Source organism: Pieris rapae, chromosome Z, assembly GCF_905147795.1.
Source record: "Pieris rapae chromosome Z, ilPieRapa1.1, whole genome shotgun sequence".
Taxonomy (NCBI): domain Eukaryota; kingdom Metazoa; phylum Arthropoda; class Insecta; order Lepidoptera; family Pieridae; genus Pieris; species Pieris rapae.
Window position 1 is genome coordinate 4,743,283 of NC_059534.1, and position 20,815 is coordinate 4,764,097.

Below are 20,815 nucleotides of genomic sequence, written 5' to 3' on the forward strand. Positions count from 1 at the left end.
AAGAATGATACTCGTAATTTTAAATTAAAATATGACGCTAAACGACAACAGATTTTATTTTATCTACAAGGCGCAAACTTAGTAGTAAATCTTTATATAGCGCCTGGGCACTTGAACTCCACTGCCCAAGAGGTTTTACTCAAAAGGGAACAAAATCAAAGTTGGAGAAAAGAGTTATAATTATAAATTTTTAACTGAAATTCAACTAATATGTAATAAGAAATGAAATTTGTAATGAGGAATAAAAATTAATTTCAGGGGTCACATGTGTGTTGGAAATCTCGAATAAATAGACAACCTCTGTGCAACATAGTTTTTGTTTAAATTTCAAATAATATATTATAATTTAAAAACTAAAAGTGGTAGAATATAGTACCTAACTGAAAATTCATTGCTATATTCAATGGAGATATTCCTACTGTGGTGTTAGCAGCATCCATGAATTACAATTAATTAGGAAAAAGATGATGTTTCTATTCAAATTATTACCATAATATTCCTATAAATCAAAATCGACGGCGTGTGTCAAGCACAAGGTTTACTCACTTGCCTGTTAAGACAAAAAATATCAAGAAACAGATATAGTCAAAGGACCAAGGATTTTAGCACCACATCAATAGAAATAATATTTAAGTATTAGTTTAAGTTTTTTTTAGTTATCAATATGTTAAAATTATTAATATATTGCAAAGAAACATTGAAATAATTTATATAAAGTTATTAAAGTTCCAAGGAAAACAATTAACAAGTCACTTTTCAAACATAATATGTATTAAACCTATTAAAAAATTGAAACTAAATATAAAGGTAGTATATTTATGTTGGCTTTAATTTTTCTCTTTCTCTTTTAAAATTCTCAAGATCTACTTTCATTTTCTTGCATTCATACTGAAGATCCTCAAACTGGCTCTGCAAATAAAGACACCATATTGAATAAATTAAAAAATAATAAAAATCATTAAATAGCAGCAATATACTAATTCTATTTTTTGTATTATTGGCTTAAAATACATTCAAAAAATATCAACAGCCATTATTTGCTGTTGCTTACTAATTGCTTTTATTCAATTTTTGTTATTAGTAAAGTACTCTTAATGAAATTCATATTTCATTAATCTAAAAAATGATTTTATAATTTTGAAGTTGTAATCAACTTTTATGTAACGTTCCTATTCTGCTGTGAAAGCTCTAAACACTTATTAAATACAGTGAAAGTTTTTTATAAGTAATATTAGTAAGTAGTAATATTATTTGTTTATATATGGTATACTTACACTCAATAGTGAAATTTAGTTAGTATTAATTTTCTAGCTATATATTGTTCACATATGTATATTAATAAATATACTATAAATTTGAAGTAAATGATACAATGGTATTCTATATTGGGGCAACAACAACCTACAAAATTACCTGACAAATTGCGGATTGTTGTTTCATAGCTAGACAGCTATCCATTATTTCTTTATGCCTCTCCTTTTCCACATCAAACCTTTTCTGTGTTTCTATTAATAGTTTATCTAATCGATTTTTATATTCCGTGACAACTGAAAAAAAGTAAATCCAAAACCAATGCCAATCAAGCCATGTTAACATAAAACTAAATGGCATATATTATATAAAAGGTTACCATTGAGTTGATATTTTATGGAATCCAATTCAGAAAAGCATCGTTTATGAGTATTTAAGTTAGCTTCATAACTATTCTTCATAAAATTTAAAAAATACATGTAGCTTGCTGTAATAATTATTACCAATATAAAAGTATAAACCCACAAAGATTGTCTTATAGCTCGAATCATATTTTATCACTTATTTTTTAATTTTAGAGGTGCATAATAATTCACTTAATTAAACAAATTAATTTAATTCATACATTAAACTGTGGGTCATCACTACTGAAATTGAATCTCTTTGTTTGTGTTACTACTGTAGAATACAATTGTTAGGTAACTGTTCATTTGATTGTTTTATCAATTCCATATTAGTAAATATACAATATAAGTAAACATTAAATAAAAATGATAGAACTTTAAGCCAATGTCAATTATTGTCAATTGTCTAAGAAATACATTATGAAATACTCTTTTTTTTCTTTTGGCTTTAGCAGGGTTTGTGCGTTAGAAATCTCTATAAAGAGCTGTGCAAAATGGTAAATACTAAGTCATTGACTGGGTGTCTTTAAATAATTGAAAACTTGAATGTTGTATAAAAATAAAAAAACAAGACCTGGCAACCCTAACCTTACACCTGACTGAAGGCTGGCAACCATTTTTATCAACACTTTACATCATTTCCTTTAAAATACTGTTTTTTTTTAATTTGTTGATAAAAATTGCAATACATAGTTTTCAAGAAAGTTAGCAGTTCTTATCAGCAAATTTATTACAGCGGCTATTTATCATAGGAACCTATCACTTATCCATTATATTCTCCCTCGACATTAATTTAAAATAAAACAAATGTCTGCAAAATAGAGCATTGAGTAGGATCTTAGAATTCATAGATCATAATATGACCACTTTTGTAATCTTATGTTGGTTACACTTCAGTAAAAGTCTGTGCTCGTACTGCATACTATAGGTTGTCATGTGTAAGTTGGCGTGTGGCAGAAAAAGGTACTAATTTTGACAGTTGTGTTGACAGTTCTAACAGCTTGGTAGCCTCACGTGTGTCGGTGCTAATAATTTGTGTTTTAAAGTGTAAAAATCATTACGAAACATGCCAAAAGTAGTGCGGAGTGCAGCTAGAGAAATTATTCTAGCTGTAAAACGTTTTTGTGAAGAGGAGAAACGTAACAATGGGCCGATTATTCCATTTCAACAAGTGAATGCTCGAACAGCGGCTTTGACAGGTAAAGTATTGCCAGTTAAAAGTGATATTTATATCCCCAAATTTAGGGAAAAATAATAATTGCTTTTGAAAGTAAATGTGATTGATGGATAACTTAAAATATTTTTTGTTTTATTTAAGGTGTTTCTGAAAGAACCGTGAACCGTATAGTTTCAGAGGGAAAAATCATGGAAAGTAATTTTACAGCGAGAACTGAAGTCCCTAATCAAGCAGCTCAAGGACCTTCCACATCCACAGCTTGTAATGACAATTCCACACCAGAGAACACTACTTCCGAGGCTAAGACGATAAAACTAGTCACTCCAGGTAAAAGTAGAAAAAGAAAATTAACTGTTTCTGATTTGGATGACTTTGATCTTTGTGTTATTAGACGCAAAATCCAATCTTATTATTTAAATAATTCCGTCCCTACTCTCAGAAAATTACATTGATCTTGAATCTTGAAAAAATCTTGATCTAAAGGCAGACATCAATTTCAAGGGTAGTATAGAATCTCTCAGAAATATACTACACAAGTTGGGATTTAGTTATAAAAAGAATAAATCCAAAAGGATGGTTCTCATGGAGCGATATGATGTTGTTGCCTGGCGATCAAGATTTTTACGAGAAATAGACAATAATAGAAGGAGTGACAATCCGAGGCCAATCGTTTATTTGGACGAGACTTATTTACACCCTGGCTATAAAGTTAAAAAATGTTGGCAGTCTGAGGAAACTGAAGGTGTCCTTACAGAAGTCTCAGAAGGTCAGAGATGGATCATAGTGAATGCCGGAAGTGAGAAAGGTTTTATCCCCAATAGTCTTTTGTGTTTCAAATCTAAGACCAAAAGTGGAGATTATCACGACGAGATGAATGGAGATAACTTCAGTAAATGGCTACAAGAAAAGCTTATCCCAAACTTAGAGCCCAATTCATTAATAGTGATGGACAATGCGTCATATCACTGTATTAAAATAAATAAACGCGTGACAATGAACAGTAAGAAACAAGAGATGCAAGATTTCATAAAAAAAAACAATCTTTCATACTTGGAAACCATGAAAAAAGCAGAATTGTATGAAATTATAAAAACAATCAATCAGGAGAATGTCTACTTAATTGATGAAATATTAAAGAAACATGGTCATAAGGCTGTAAGACTTCCGCCTTATCATTGTGACTTTAATGCAATAGAATTCATTTGGAGTTCGTTCAAAAGAATATTTGCAGACACAAATGTTACTGGCCTCTCTGAAAACATGGAACAGAGAATCCATAGTGCATTTTCCAAAATAACTGCTGAAGAATGGCAGAAACACTGTAATCACGTTATAAATGTTGAAAATAATTATCTTATGACAGACAACCGCCTTGAAACAGTAATGGAACCATTTTTAATTGATTTGAATAGCAGCGACTCAGATTCTTCTGACACAGATGACTCTGAAGAATTCATGGAAGGAATAATGCCTCTAACAGACCATAATTACTATAAAAACTAATTTTTTGTTATTGAGTTTTTTATTTACCTTTAATGTAATATCTAAGAATATCCATCAATCCAAACTAAACAAAAAAAGTGGCAACACAGAGGGTTGTAGGAGGCGCCGCCACTGGAACGCCAACTTATACTTGACAGTCTATAGTGAGTACCGACAAGTAGCTGTATGCTATTAAAGCCATAGTAACTCACTCTATGGTTTGATTTGAGCCTTGTGGTTCGCAACTCTCAACTAAAATAAATACGAATAGCTTGCGGTTTTGTGTACGTAGTACTAGTATTGATATTTATTATTTAGTATATATTGGTAATTGGTCTGTACAACTTGTGAGTTGTGGTACTGTGCAGTGTGCAGTTCTTCACTGAACAGTTAACGTATTGCAGATTTTTTTTTCGAATTAGGTACAGTGGCTGTCGTTATCTACATCTTGTATGACTGTCTAAGATATTAGACATTTCATTAATAAATCACAATGTAAAATTTTGATTTGAAAAATTAATCAGTAATTAGAAATGTGTGTGTGAAATCCAATATTTATGTATATATAATAGGAGTAGGTAGTGAAAGTGTAATTTTTTCGACTTATAATAACTCGTCTATTTTTAATTTCTTCCGGGTAAGTCTATTAGTTTTATGATAATATTCCAGCAGAATTGTTAGCAAGCACAATAGCTATAAAGTTTTACGATCATTTTGTGTCATTCAATATACATTCATGAATAAATTGTGAGTTTTCTATGCCAGTCCACGTAGCTATTAAGTAGAACATTCAACTCAAAGTTACGAGTTGCGACTCGCGACTCGCGTTTTACTTTGGACTTTGACACAAGCTTGGCGTGTGTGCGTTTGATAAAGCGAATGTGTTACTCGCGACTGTATGTGAATATTGAAATATATTTGTTTGAGGCTTGTTACTTGAAGTTTCACTTAATCAAATACCTAACTATCTCTGAAACTTTCAAATGTTTTGTAAAAATTATACTTATTTATTTAGTCATTTCCTAAGGTATGTTCTCTTTAATAGATCATGCCTTTAAACAATTACGAAGCTTGATATATTTTCATACAGTTACATTCATTTTAATTACAGCTTAAAATAAATATTTTAAGTCTTACATTGTGTGCTATTCATAAAAAAAATATTATCCATTATAACCTTTTACAGCTCTTTGGCGATTACCTTACAATTAAGTCTTGCTTGTTCTTTTTCTGTAAGAAGTGAATAACATATTCATTCTTAATTAAAGTTTGTTTAACAGCATTTTCATGGTTTTCTTAGTAATACTGGTTGATGTTGAGGAAAGGTGTCACCTCATAAAATATATTGAATATTTGTTTCAGATTAATATTTTAATATGGCAGAAGCCCATTCAGCTGTAGCATTTTCTTTTGCTATTACCCATGATGGTTGGGATGTTAACTTTGACCGTGAAGTTCTCTATCTAGTATGGGAGTCTGGCTTACGCTCCTGGAAGAAACGACTAGCTCGATTCAGAGTAAGTATCATACTGTTAATAATAAAGAATATATTTATAATAGTCCCAACAATTTTGGTACAACAGATTACACAATTTATATATTTATTTATTTTATTTATTTATTTACACTTCGTTGCTAAAGAAATACAAATAACACATATTTATTTATTTTTGCATGGTCATCTTAAAAAAAACAGATCATTATAATGATTTTACAATTTTTCTAACAGAACAGCATCCACAATGGTGTTTATCCAGGACACCTACAGTCATTATATGTACTATGGACACTGCTTGTGGCCGCACATTTTGGTGGATTTAATATTCCATTTGATCTAGTACAAAAAGCGTCCTCAGTCTTACCAGGGTAAATATATCATGTAATTTTCTTAAGCATATTATTTATACAATTATTACTGATTCTCTATTTTCAAAGTAAATTTGTATTATGATGTTGTTCCATTTGCATTTTTAATGTAAAAATTAGGAAATAATTTCAATTATATTAATCTTTTTAGGGATTCTACAATGTGGCAAGTATTTGCTTGTCTATTAGCAGCTCTTACAATGTGGCTCACTGTTATCTTTATGATGAGGTACATCCTAAAGCTGCTTTTAATGTACAAGGTAATTATCGTATTAAAATAATTAATTTTTCTATGATTATCAGTCATATAATACCTATGTTATATTAGATTGTTTAGTTGTATCCAAAGTCAACTAAAAGAAAAACAAAGATAAAGGCTTATCCATATAGATTCAATAATTAGGTTGTGGTCTGGTATTAAAGGTTATAACTTAAGCTTATTGTTATAATTAAAAATAAATTGAGAATTTTCATCAACAGCAATTTATTCGCATAATTAGGTAAACCCTTATTACTAAAGTTACACATTTGGTAATCTTTACTGTTTACTACTACTACTTTACTGTTTAGTACTAATATGGTCATGTATATGAGTTAATGTTACGTTGCACTTCCCTACTCGTACTCCTGAAAACTTCCGACATACCAGAGTCATACTTAACTACCTCTTGACTTTAAATCTTACCCTTCAGTCTTTCATATTCAAGTACAGAAAATATAAATGTTATAAAATTAAAGTATCCATTTTGCTACAAATCTCGTATCTTATATTATTATCTCAGTTAGACCTTGATCGCGGTCAACTTTTTATCTAACCCACTATATTAATTAGCGCATCAATAAAATTATGGATAAGCGTGCCAATTTTACGATAAACTTTGCTTTATTTTATATACAATTGTTTATGAAGTAAAATCACTTCCGCAATCTGATAATAAATATCAGTATGTTTACGGTCGTCAATTGCCCCAATTTTGTAACATTTTGTTAATCATGTGTAAACTCCTCTAGGTCATGATATTCTACGTTAAATTCGAAAATGTTAAAAAATCGTATTAAAATAGAACCTTTAAACCTTTCGTCATTTCATTTACATTAAGAGCGCTTTTAATATGTAGATATGTCGCTGTATGATTTCAGCTGTTTGAATTTAAATTAAAACATTTAATGTATATAAGAAAATTACATATCAAGTATTTAATTTGAAATCTGCTAACTGTCCTAGGGATGGATGTACGAATCCCGTGCCCCTGGCTCAAAAATATCTGTTAAGACAATGATCTGGGTGAGCGTAGTAAAAGTGCTGTCTGGATGGAATAAGCCACGCCTTTATAGTTTTCAAGGATCACTTCCACGGCTGCCTTTACCTTCTGTTCAAGATACAATGAAAAGGGTATGTATTGGGTATTTTTACTTGTACAAGATAGTGTACAAGTCTAAGTGGTACTTCGATATACGAGTGTTTTACAGTTTCAGTCACCTCAGACTAGACCGCAGTCTGTGTTTCTTGCTTCCGTCGTTTTAGGAGCATTTCTGATAAGTAGGGTTCGCGTTTTTTGCTTTATTTTTGCATTTACAAAACATCACATGTATTTTTATAACCATGGTACTGTTTCTTTTTTCACAACAAAAATAATTGAGGTGGTGTTTTGGGAGCTGGATTGATGGAATTTCAAATAATTTCGTTGGGAAAAAATTTATCTGTGATGCAAGCAAATACAGAAGATGCAAGATAGATATCACTGTAATTCAAATGTCAATAAAGTTCTCACACTCGACATTTGTATATGGCGGTCAGACAGTCTGAAAAAATTAAAAATAATTCAGATTATTTATTAGAGTTACTCTATATTAGTATATTCTCTATCTACACTTATGGTTATGTTAAATATTTAAAATAAACATTTGTGATTTTAAGAACCCGCCAAACACGTCTATGGGCAAGATTGCGTCGCAACAGTCTCTGTAATCTCCCATACTTATTTCTGTGAAATTACGCAAATCCAGATTAAGTTTAAAAACCCTGACGAAATTAATCTCCAAGATAGAGTTGAGACTAATCTGTGACCGTGTTGTTAAATTAATGATTATTCTTTTTTTACTCCGTAACAAGCGTTATGGAGTAAAAAAAGATATACAAAAAATGATTCTAACAGATTAGTAATAATAAAATTTTATTTATATTAATTTTGAATATACTATTAAAATAGTAAAGGTTCAAAAAAAAACAAACAATGGCAAATTTAAGATTGAATCAAACATAGCCAAATGTTTTAGTATAAGAAAGTATATTGAGTAATGTTATAAAGAATCACAGAAATCTGAGTTTAAGACCAATGGTTGTAGACCCACTGGTTGAAATATATGAAAATATTTACCATGTATTTTAATTTTAGTATCTACTAAGTGTACGGCCACTTCTCGATGATGAAAACTATAAGAGAGTGGAGCTTCTTTCAAAGGATTTCGAAGAAACAATTGCTGTTAAACTTCAGAGATATTTAGTGCTGAAGTCCTGGTACGTAAAAAAATACACATTTTATTATATATATTTTTATGACGTCTTTTTGAAGGAAGGTTATCGTTATATGTTATCTATTTTAATAATATTGTGTAGACAATACAAATATTTGTAGTGACAGTATTTATCTCAGGACTTGATAGAGTATCTTTCATAGGTTCGAACGTGGGGCTTTTAAACGGCCTTTGTTACGATAATTGTGTCATTGTTCCTATTTCCATAATACTATATAAAACTAACCTTATCCGCTGAGAACGTCTTAACTACTAACAAATAACAATCAAAAGTACGCACTACATCTTTAGAGGCCAGCAACACACTCGCTGCGTTGCAGGTTTCCAAAGGCAAGCAATTAAGTGTGAAAAGAAATCTATCAGTCTTATTACACAAAAAAAATCGTTTAATTTCTGATTCCCAATCCAAAGGTTGAGACCCCACGAGAATAAAGGTACTCCCGTTTTTTTTCATAATATATTTCCCTGCTGTCTATGTATAAGTCATATCATTTGGTGTAGCGATTCTATGAATGGCAGGTTTGGAAGGGTAGAGAGAGAGGATATTTAACAATTCCTAATGTAAAGACAATATTATTGGCATCAATTATTAAGCAAGCGTATTAAGTATAAATTCACTAACACATTAATACGAAGGGAAGTTAAACGCATTAGTAAATGCATTTTACACATATTTTTAAAATGTGTTAGAAAATCAAGTCGTAGTATATTTTTTTATGTACGTTCAACTACAGCTCTAACTTCCGTGTACTGATATGGATGATTAAGCTGTCAAACGGTTCGAACCTGAAGCGAATAGGTCTCCGTGATGTAATCGGCTGATTATTTTCAGGAATAAGCTGTAATGTCTCATCCAAAACAGGCCGATTAGTCGCGTATAAGTCTGTGGTCTATCTTTATATAATGATCCCTCACGTTTCACTCCTAAACTATTTAACCGATTTCAATCAAATTTGCACACCGTGTGCAGATTGATCTAAGTTAACAGATAGCATAGCTTACATAATATATGGTTCTAATTTCATATCATAATAAATAATATAATTCTACTGTACGTGTGTATGTCACTGAACTCCTCTTAAACGGCTGGACCGATTTAAATGATTTCTTTTCTATGCGTTTGGCTGGATAGTTTAGACTCACAAATCATCCTGGCAGATGGCGCTGCAGTCGGTAGTTTTATACTAAGTTTAATTATTTTAATATCCTAATCGCTTGAAATATCATGCAAGGCAACGTCTGTCAGGTTCGCTAGTTAATATATTAAAACATATCTTAAATGATCTTCGTACCCCGTATATAAATAAATTAAATATCTTTTAATAAAATAAAATAATTTTATTTAATTCTCTGGAAAACCAACCAATAGAATAAATAGATTTTTGTAAAAATTGAAGTCACCAAACTTTATACTAAGTAAACATATAACCAGTTAACACGTACTCATTGCTTGCTTACCGTATTGTGTTTTGTAAACGGGAGATTGAACGGCATTGAATATTTTGTTCGCATGCACACACGTATATATATAATCAAAACGCATATGCTTCTGTCACGTATGTAGGTTCAAAAATGTGTAAGTTTTTATACTCGTCATAGTATAGTCAAGTGCAAAGATATCCGCAGTCACAGGCGGAATAAATATAATGTTACAATCTACATACAAGAAAAAATACCTGGTATCTGTATACTATACAGGGCGTCCCACGGCGATGCCACACGGAGGGAAAGTACCTTAAATATTAATGATAGGATATTTTACTGAAAGAAGACATCGTTTAATTTTTAATAATAAGTAGAACTGTATTCACAGATTTTTAAAAAATTTCCTACCTCAACCGGGAATCGAACCCGCCAAATGTGACAGTAAAATTACATGTATTTTATAATAGCGTTTGAATGGGCTACTCATAAGCATTATTTTTTCCTTAGTAACCTAGCATATTAAATGAAACTAAAAACATAAAATTTTACATTTTATTAAAAAAAAAATTATCAAATGCTCAAAATGTGATCCGTTCTGTTGTATACAAATTCTCACTCTTTTAATAATTTCTCTCCCTCTCGATTTACTTATTTTTGCATGGTGGATGTTTGAAATAATACGTCTAAGTTCATTTTGTAACTCCTGCACACTGTTGTACCGGTTCCTGTAAACTAAATATTTTTTTTTTAATGACCATTTTCCTTCCTGGATCGGCACTTTTGGACAAATTAGATGGCCACCGAGATCCCCAGATCTAATCCCACTTGATTTTTTTTATGGGGTTATGTAAAATATTTAGTTTACAGGAACCGGTACAACAGTGTGCAGGTGCAAAATGAACTTAGACGTATTATTTCAAACATCCACCATGCAAAAATAAGTAAATCGACAGGGAGAGAAATTATTAAAAGAGTGAGAATTTGTATACAACAGAATGGATCACATTTTGAGCATTTGATAATTTTTTTTTTAATAAAATGTAAAATTTTATGTTTTTAGTTTCATTTAATATGCTAGGTTACTAAGGAAAAAATAATGCTTATGAGTAGCCCATTCAAACGCTATTATAAAATACATGTAATTTTACTGTCACATTTGGCGGGTTCGATTCCCGGTTGAGGTAGAAATTTTTTTAAAAATCTGTGAATGCAGTTCTACTTATTATTAAAAATTAAACGGTGTCTTCTTTCAGTAAAATATCCTATCATTAATATTTAAGGTACTTTCCCTCCGTGTGGCATCGCCGTGGGACGCCCTGTATATGAACTATAAAGCTGAATACTTTAATTTGTTTGATAGCCAATACAGAGAACTATTGGTTTAAAATTCTAAAAAAACTTACTAACAGTAAGAGAGGATAATGAATACAAAACGATAATTTAAGGTTACATCACAAAAACTTATTGTAATAAATTGTTTGATAGACTTCAAATATCGGGTGAGGTTATCAATTCGACATGTATGGTTTTTATTTGTTTATTAAAAGTTATTCATAAATACGGAATTGATCGAAATACTTTAGTCCTTTATTCAATTCATTTTTGTGATATGATTAACTTTGCAACACGATATTGAAATAGCGAAGTAGTGTCACGTGCGACACGTGCAACAGCCGGTGACAAATATTTCTAATTTAAGTCAACACTACATTCTAAGTGTAATTGTAACTATGAATTTTTACTGAATCCTGATACTCGTGTATATACCTGTCGTTTAGCACCTGGATGTGAACCATTATTTTTCCTCCGTCATGGATAGAAGGTCATTTTCATTGTGGTCACTCGCACACCTGACAATCGCCAATTGACTAGATATTTTTAATCAGTTATCCACAAGGAAATTGTTATACTGTTGAATTGAGGAAGCCAATACGGCTTAAAATACGTTTTTCACAATATTTATTTAAGCGGGCTAGAACTATTTAAATAATCGTTTGACTTAATGTTTTTCGATAGAGTAGACATTGACATTGCAATTGCATAAATAATATGAATATGTATGTTCGACGCTTTCTTAGTTATTAAATAATGTAATATTAATCATACTATGACCTTTTAGTCAACAAGTAGTAAATTATACAGATAAAAAAATATATTGAATTGCGTAAACAAGGTTTTCTCACACGTGTAGTAATGTGATATGTTTTATGTAACAGTAAAAGATAATATGTCTTCCGTTAAAATGTAAACGGTCCAAGTCTCTTGAATACGTTTTTTCCTTGCTTAGTTATACCCTCATTACTGTTTCTTACATAGTTGATCAGACGATAAGTATGTAATACTTTTCAGGTGGTCCAGCAACTATGTGTCGGACTGGTGGGAGGAGTATGTTTACCTACGAGGTCGATCACCTCTCATGGTCAACTCAAACTTCTATGGAACTGATACATTAATGCGTCCGACTTCCATTCAGGCGGCCAGGGCTGGAACAATTATTCACTTCGTTCTTAAGTTCCGCAGGCTTATTGAGAGACAAGAATTGGAACCGGTAAGCTTTATTACGTCACGATTTTATGGGACATATATTTTTGAGTGCATTGTTTTTATTGGACGGAATCCGCATTGGCGATTTAGAAAATCGCCAATGCTAATAAAGCAATACATTACAATCTCTTTAATAAATAAGTTGATTTGAACGTAAAACGTTCTTTTAAATATAGTATAAATATCAATTGTAACAATTTGTAGACTATAAATGTAGTTCAGTTGGGAGTAGATGGGTATCATCACGAATGGTCTAGTCATACTAATCGTAATGATACCCCTCTATCCCCTATTGTTGCACCTCAAAAGAAAAAGATCCAAATTAAAAAATCCTTCAGCATGCTAATCTCACCCTGACGCCGTCGGTTCGAATCACAGTTGTACACAAATGGTCCTAAAAAGTGTGTGGTGTGTGTCAGGCACACAAGGCACATCACCTACTTGATTATTAGAAAAAAAAACATCTGAATGCTCCTTACCATTCATTGCATTAATGCTCAAAATCTTTCAGATAATGCTCCAAAACATGGTGCCATTATGTTCCTGGCAGTACGAACGACTATTTAATACAGTACGTGTCCCTGGGATAGAGACAGATAAATTAGTTCACTATCAGGACTCCGCACATATCACAATTTACCACAAAGGGAAGTACTTCAAAGTTGTCGTCTATTCAAGGGGTAGATTGCTCAATCCAGCAGAAATTCAAATGTGAGTATTTAACGAACATATTTTTCTTTAATTATTGATTTAAGAGAAATATATAGTATTATCATTATATGTTACATTAAAAAACCACTGGGATTTGTTTTAATGTCTGGCAGTCTTGTTTAGAAGCGCGACAAATGCATATAATAGTAGTTTTTCAATTTATGTTAGTTAACGTAAGGCAATTTAGTAACTAACTTGGTAGTGCAGTACATTGTTTGCTTGAATCCACTCGATTTTTGTCTTCTCCAAAAAAAACCTATTTATGTAAATTTTACTGAGACATACAATAGAAGATAATTTAGGTAAATACGAGCATAAAACTTATTAAGAATTTATTAATAGTTATTATGTCAATATCAACTACTTTTTTCTAAATAAAGCAGGCGTACTGTACTCTTATAACTACGTTTTCATCGATTTTTGTCAAATTGTGTTTACGGCTGTGATGAAAAACAGTTAATAAAAAATATGACAAGTAAACTCAAGTTTACAAGTACACAACGGGGCTTCAAATGTTAAAAATCGCCGTAGTTCCTTTCTGCCTGTGTGCGCATTAAGCACTCGCTCAAGAAAAACATCGATAGGAAACAATGCTTTAAACCTGAATGTCGACGTCTGTTAGGCAGAGACGGCTGATCATCTACTTGCCAAGTAAAAAATATCACGAAATATGTAGACATCTAAGGCCGAGACGAGGAGCGCTGTTTTTATTTAAAATACATAATGTAAAGAAATATATTTATATAAAAGTTAAACCAATAATGATAACACTATTTAAAAAAATTGCCTACTTTCATATTTTTTTCAGTCAAATCCAACATATATTAGAGGATAAAACGAAGCCATGTATCGGTGAAGAGCGAGTAGCAGCCTTAACCGCTGGTGAGCGTTCCCACTGGGCTCATGTCCGACAGACACACTTCAATCGTGGCCACAATAGGACCTCTCTGCATTGTATTGAACGAGCTGCTTTTAATGTTTGCTTAGGTTAGTATTAAACCAGGTCTTTAAAAAACCATTTTAGATTATTTTTCTGTGACTATTGGGCCTACACAATTTTTTATTTTATCTCTGCATTTTATTTAAATTATATCAATCTTTAATAATTTTAAGAACTCACCAAGACGTTCTCTTAATTACGCACCAGGCTTGTAAACACGTAATCGTCACGTAAAGGTTTTTACCAATAAAATGTAATTTTCTTCAACGAAATTAATCTTTCAATGCATTATTTACTAGGTTAGGTCGTCGATTTGACTGTTTTTTGTAAAAAAAAATTACCTGGGTATTTCATAGATTTTTTTTTTTCAAAATATATTACTGATAACGTTTTTATAACCATATTTTATACGGAATAGTCTCAAAAAACACTTAATTTTTCATATTGTAAATCAGTTCATAGTACGTATCTAAACCACAGTCAAATTTTTTTTAATTCTCCATTGAAGTTGTTTTATTTTTTACTTTAATAATTTATCTTTTATTTGGAGGACTTTATGTTTGAAAACATCTTATGATTTTCTAAACTTTGGTGTCAATTCGTTATTTTTCTGTATAAAATAATTAGTAGTTACACTGCAACGTATTCAACGTATTTAGTAATGTTAGGCCAACCATTTTTCAAACAGATGACAAGGACTATGGATTCAACGAAGACGATCCGTCAACATTGGATGACTATGGCCACACGTTACTACACGGAAAAGGTCATGACCGATGGTTTGACAAGTCCTTCAATCTTTGCTTCAGTACTAGTGGAGCTGTAAGTGTTTTTAACCATAGATTATAGAAGAACAAATTGAATAGATCATTTTTGACCTCTGTCAGTTTTAATAGTGCGATGACCTGTTTATAACATCGACGAAATTGACATGAACTTCAAACGTATGTGTCGAATTTAGTTATTATGAAAAAGTTATTACACGCTCTCTATTACTATCAAATAAACATTATCTATACCTTATTAAATTATTTTGGCATTTTTATAGTTGCCCTGCCCCCACGAACTTCGTTTCGCCTTAATATTATTTTTTTAGTAGCTGCAAACCAACATATGGAACGTTTTACCATGCTACCCCATAGAGACTGTTCTGGAATGAAACCTTAAGTAATAAACATTCTTTTGTTTTTCAAATATTTATCTCCGTAAATACTTACCCCATAGAGCCCTCTTCGGGTTTCGGCTTAGCAAAATTTTGCGAATAATTTTTATTTATATAGGTGAAGATATTGTTTTGTTCTGTCACAATGTTATTCTTTTAATTATATTATTCTCTCACTCGTCTTACGTATAATTAAAAAGTCCATTTAAGTCATTCCTGAATCCACTTGAGCACACAAAAGTTTCAAAAAATCGATACAGTCGCTTAGGAGTTTAAAACACACTCCCACAAGTTTTACAACTAGTATTTGGGACATACTGTAAATATTAAAAAAAAATTTCAACCGAAGGAAATAAAACTAGCCTGGCCTAGAAAATATATTTTTTTAATATATGTACAATATATTTTACTATGTCCAAAGTTAAATCCAGTTCCAAAAGATTTTCTAGTCAAATTATTATTTATATTATTTAATAAGGTTACATTTCTCACTTTGCCAAGTTATCGTTTGCTTTTAAAGACATTTTTACGAGATCAAATTACATTCCTGGTATTCAGTTGTGATTCGTAATCTGATGAATCTTTTACTTCCAGGTCGGTTTCAATACTGAGCATACTTGGTAAGTACTTATTAACACGTTTACAGTATGACCTGAAAATAATAAACACACAAAATATTTCCAGTAAATAAATTCACTAATAAAAGTTTGATCATACCGAAGAGTTTTTAATACACCTAGAATTGTATTTCTTTTTTGTATAATTAACTATAGAAAACTCACACTAATAAAAAATTTAGAGTATTCACAATATTCTTTATCAACTTAGTAATAATAGTTAAAAATCAATAAATATAAATTTACAATTCTAAAAAGTTTCCTCCTAGGTAAAAAAATGGAAAAGGTATACTACCTTTAATTCTTCGCTGTATTGCACAAAATATTCGTTCAGTAAAAGCTCTCTCAGCTCTGGTGTCATCGGTACCAAACTTTAATTGAATCTTTAATTCGCCTCTGTACCTGAACATATGATATGGCAGAATACGAAATTAGACTCGTATCACCTCGATGTCCGGCGTTCCACAATCGAGCGTTTTTGAAACCACCACTGTATGCAACCAGCTGCCCAGTTTTGTAATTCCAATTTTTCTTAGATTCCTTCAAAAAAGGCCGGCTATAGACTGGCTAACCTTCCGGCTGTGTGTGTGTGTGTGTGGTTTTTGGTGCCACTAAATATCAGATGAGCCGCCAACAGCCCTCTGTTCTATAATTTGTTTTTATGTAAATTTAAGCAAAGGTAACAGTAGGATCGTCGTTTTTCGTCGCACGGATAGATAAACATACATATAATGTCCTTAGGGCTGATGCGCCGGTCATGGGTCACCTTTGGGAGTACGTAATTCTAACCGAGCTCACATATGGGTAAGTGTTTGTATAATATAATTTTTCAAATGTGAGCAGGTTTGAGCCTGAGGTCGTAGGTACCTCAGCACCAAAGGTCTATGTCCACATTTAGAAATCGCTCGTATTGTAAAGGAGAACGAGTGGAGGCCGGCCAAGGCGAGTGCCGAGCACAGAAGGCTGATCACATATAAAAATAAATCACTACACAGATAAGGAAATCTGAAGGCTTTAAGGTTGTAGCGCCACAAATTTTTTTACCTATGAAAAGAATAATAAAACGTCATATGAAAAGTAAGAAGAGTTTTTCGAAGGGCTGTCAATAGATTGCCCGTGTTGTATAAACATTTGGTTCACAGATATTTACAAGACGGTAACGCACGCGGTACAGTCGAGGCACCACCGCCTACCCCTACTCGCTTACAATGGGATCTTAATAATGAAGAATTGCTTCAAAACATCGATGTATCGTACAACGTTGCCCAAAAGTTACTCAATGATGTCGACCTAAAGATACTACACTTCACTAAATACGGAAAAGGTGTGTAAATTTTAATTCTGCATTATTAAAAAAACCTGTAAATTTGTTTATACACGTTATGTACACAATTGAAATTAATTTCGTGAAATTTGTGAACAATGTTATGAAATGATAGATTTGGGATAAAATTACACATTATCTATATACATTACCAATAAAATTTAATTACAGGTTTCATGAAAGGCCTCCGTGTGTCCCCGGACGCCTTCATACAAATGGTGCTGCAATTGGCCTATTATCGTGATGCCGGCCATTTTTGTTTAACGTACGAGGCATCTATGACTCGTCTGTTTCGTGAGGGTCGCACTGAAACAGTCAGGTCATGTACTATTGAGAGCTGCAATTGGGTGAAATCAATGGAAGATCCCAAGGCTTCGGTAATTAAAAAAAATATTTTTAAATATTGACATTGGCTGTGACATGATTTAGAAACGAGAATAAATCCTTGAGACTCCTTTGAATAATATATTTTAATTATTAAATTTTGAAGTTAGTTATTAGGTATATTAGAATAAAGTCAAATTATATTTTTAACTTATTTAACAGAAAATGACGAGCACAAAACAGATACAGAAACCTTAGGGTCAGATCTAAAATCACCACAGTTTTAATCTGGAGGAAACATTGTTTATGCAGGTCACAGAACGGCTGGAGTTGTTCTTGGTAGCGAGTGAGAGACACAAAATTGGATGTCAGGATGCGATGACAGGCCACGGCATCGACCGTCATTTGTTCTGTCTGTACGTCGTCTCGAAGTACTTGGAATTGGAGTCGCCGTTCCTGCAAGAAGTTTTCAACGAACCGTGGAGGCTGTCCACCAGTCAGACACCTTATGGTAAGTCAATTGTGTTAAACGTATACGTAGAAAAATAAATGATCACGAAACGGATAACGTAATCTGTGACACTAACCTAAAAGGTCACAGGTTTTTTAAATCATACATTTTTATTAGTCCGTAAGTAGAAAAAGTTCATTCATAAAAAAATAACTAGATTACTCTTAATCACTATTTCTCCTATTTCTATTAAGTTATGTTTACGCTGTGAGATGATTTCCAGGTCAAACAAGCCTTTTGGACCTAAAGAAGTACCCCAAGTGTGTAGGCGCAGGAGGTGGATTCGGCCCTGTAGCTGATGATGGATACGGCGTGTCCTACATCATTGTAGGCGAAGACATGCTTTTCTTCCACGTTTCGAGCAAAAAAAGCTGCCCTGTTACGGTAATTATTATATATTACATATTAACCTTTTGATAACACTTAAGTCATTATCACATTTATTACGAGTGTTTCCGTACGTCACCTTTACGATAATATAGAAGCATTCGTACATATCCAGAATTCGAACATACGAACTCAGCAGTCGACCGTCAATACTAATTTTGTTAAGAAAAGTTATTAAAAAATGTTGTTTACTTCATATTTAAAGTGACATTGATCTCAATTTATCAAAACTCCTTATATAGAGCTCCAGCAACTTCGTGAAACAAATAGAGAGATCTCTCGTCGATGTCCAAGAATTGTTCAACGAGTACAAGAAAATAAAAAATGTTAAGTAATTTGTTCTATAATTGTATTTTACGATAAGGAAAGTTAACAAAAATACTAGTTTAATTCAGCTTGCTTATAATATGCGCAACATATCAATGCAAATATGCTTTAATGTGACATTGTTATTGATTGTGTCATTCACACATAAAATTACGTGGAATTGTATAAAATATATTTTTGATACACAGATACAAGTGTTACTGAAAGTTTTTACACACAGATTATAAAAGAACTGTATATGGGAATTAAGATACTGGCTAATGCACAAACCGTGTTAGAGCCAAAAAAAAAAATATTGACCACACTCTAAGAATATTGCACCGGTGTGCATTATGTTTTTGGGGTCTTTTAGGGATGTCCCACATAATTTAGATCAATTTTATATTTTTAGTAGAAAATGGGTATTGAGACCGTCCGATTAATTTCGCATAATAATTTATTTGTCATGTATAAACTTTGCTGTGAGGCAAAAATAATTATGAATTGTTTTATTATTTTAAGTATATCTAGTGGATATATCAAGCACACAGACTTTGATTCTCAAGAAATTTTTTATTTTAATGGAAATACTTGGCTCAATTAAGAGTCGGGACTTAAATGTTATTAATCAACTTCTTTCTATTATATTTACAAATTAATTTGTTATTTATAAATGTTTTTATGTCGGTAATATCAATACATATACATGAAAATGAAGACAATCTGACTCTTAATTACAGGTTAAATACAATTTGACGAGGAGAAAATAATAATAGGGGAATATTGTATATGGATAATAATAGCGATAAGATTATGAATTTGTAATGGGTCTATGTAACATTAATGAGCGTATAAATTTTTTGAATCAATTTTTCTCTGTATTTGTAACGGTTTTTAAAAACAGGGTACCTTATCTATAGAGGTTGTATACTATCTTGAAAATACATTGACAACTTTTGTCATCCATGTTAAAAAATAACGGTGTTATTTATAAAATATAATGCATTTCAGAATATAAAACGTAAGTAATATGAGATATGGGATGCGTCGTATGTCATAGATACTGCTGACACAATAGAATATAAATTGATCTAGCCGTTTTAAATTTTTCTTTTGCCTTTAAATTTGGTTTCACTTGTACGAAATTAGTTATAATGTGTATTCATCAGTTTTGGCTTATAAATCATTTATTGAAATGCTGACATCTATTTTATGAATAAACCTATAACAATATATAAAAATGTTGGCATTATTACAAGTTTATATTATGGTGTAAGGTTAAGTAAATGGTAAAGGTTTTAAAAATTAGAGTTAAGTAATTCAATTTTATTATATACTTTTACAAAATAAATACTCAGTATAAACCTACTATGAATATCTGGGAAATAGTGAAATGGAACAAGATTTTTGATAAAATATTTTATGGTACAAATTTTAGAACAATGGTATTTAAAATATTCAAATATTTAAAGATTTTTATAAATATAATGTTTTCCTCAATTCTACTTATACTAGTGGGTTTAATTTGATTTAATTAAGCTATCAATGTTTGTACTAATTATTGTATGTAATATGATTGTTTAAAATGTCAGCATTATTAAAAGTGTCATGGATTATATATATATATATATATATATATATTCCATGACACTTAATTCTTAATAAATTGATTATATAATTTATCTTTCTTTATTTGTAGTTTGTTGCAATGATTAAATTAGTATTGATTTTAAATTGATCTTTTATTGCGTAGAATTAAGTATTTAAAATTTTGGGCATTTCCAAGATAATACTTTATTGTAAAAGATGTTAAGTATATGTTTATATTGACAGAATAAACAAAATTCCC

At 31.4% G+C, this 20,815-nt stretch overlaps 2 protein-coding genes and 1 long non-coding RNA gene across 7 annotated transcripts; 2 read left to right on the top strand and 1 right to left on the bottom strand.

The window, feature by feature from the left end:
• Positions 1-802: 802 nt before the first annotated feature.
• On the bottom strand, positions 803-2,160 carry LOC110999285. 2 transcript variants are annotated; one of them, XM_022268279.2, is made up of 4 exons: positions 1,877-2,157; positions 1,631-1,738; positions 1,414-1,547; positions 803-909 (listed from the first exon to the last, which is right to left on the bottom strand). In XM_022268279.2, exons 2-4 carry the CDS (start codon positions 1,728-1,730, stop codon positions 817-819), a joined length of 327 nt encoding a protein of 108 aa, XP_022123971.1. In that variant the 5' UTR covers positions 1,731-1,738; positions 1,877-2,157; the 3' UTR covers positions 803-816. The 2 variants fall into 2 exon arrangements, with proteins under 2 accessions (XP_022123971.1, XP_022123970.1); XM_022268278.2 differs by having other exon boundaries at positions 1,631-2,160.
• Positions 2,161-2,793: 633 nt separating this feature from the next.
• LOC123690559 lies at positions 2,794-3,222 on the top strand. The gene is made up of 2 exons (XR_006751180.1): positions 2,794-2,854; positions 2,974-3,222. It is a non-coding gene; the product is annotated as an uncharacterized LOC123690559 (long non-coding RNA).
• A 1,268-nt stretch (positions 3,223-4,490) lies between these two features.
• On the top strand, positions 4,491-20,700 carry LOC110999281 (carnitine O-palmitoyltransferase 1, liver isoform). Of its 4 annotated transcripts, none has more exons than XM_022268274.2 (17): positions 4,491-4,598; positions 5,677-5,831; positions 6,044-6,180; positions 6,332-6,440; positions 7,406-7,573; positions 8,577-8,698; positions 12,490-12,688; positions 13,196-13,395; positions 14,204-14,382; positions 15,024-15,157; positions 16,092-16,117; positions 16,856-16,918; positions 17,257-17,438; positions 17,610-17,815; positions 18,075-18,273; positions 18,497-18,657; positions 18,903-20,700. In XM_022268274.2, the coding sequence occupies exons 2-17, from the start codon at positions 5,691-5,693 to the stop codon at positions 18,993-18,995; spliced, it is 2,319 nt and encodes a 772-aa protein (XP_022123966.2). In that variant the 5' UTR covers positions 4,491-4,598; positions 5,677-5,690; the 3' UTR covers positions 18,996-20,700. The 4 variants fall into 4 exon arrangements, with proteins under 4 accessions (XP_022123966.2, XP_022123964.2, XP_022123965.2 ...); XM_022268272.2 differs by having other exon boundaries at positions 4,503-4,951; XM_022268273.2 differs by having other exon boundaries at positions 4,503-4,736.
• Positions 20,701-20,815: the final 115 nt, after the last annotated feature.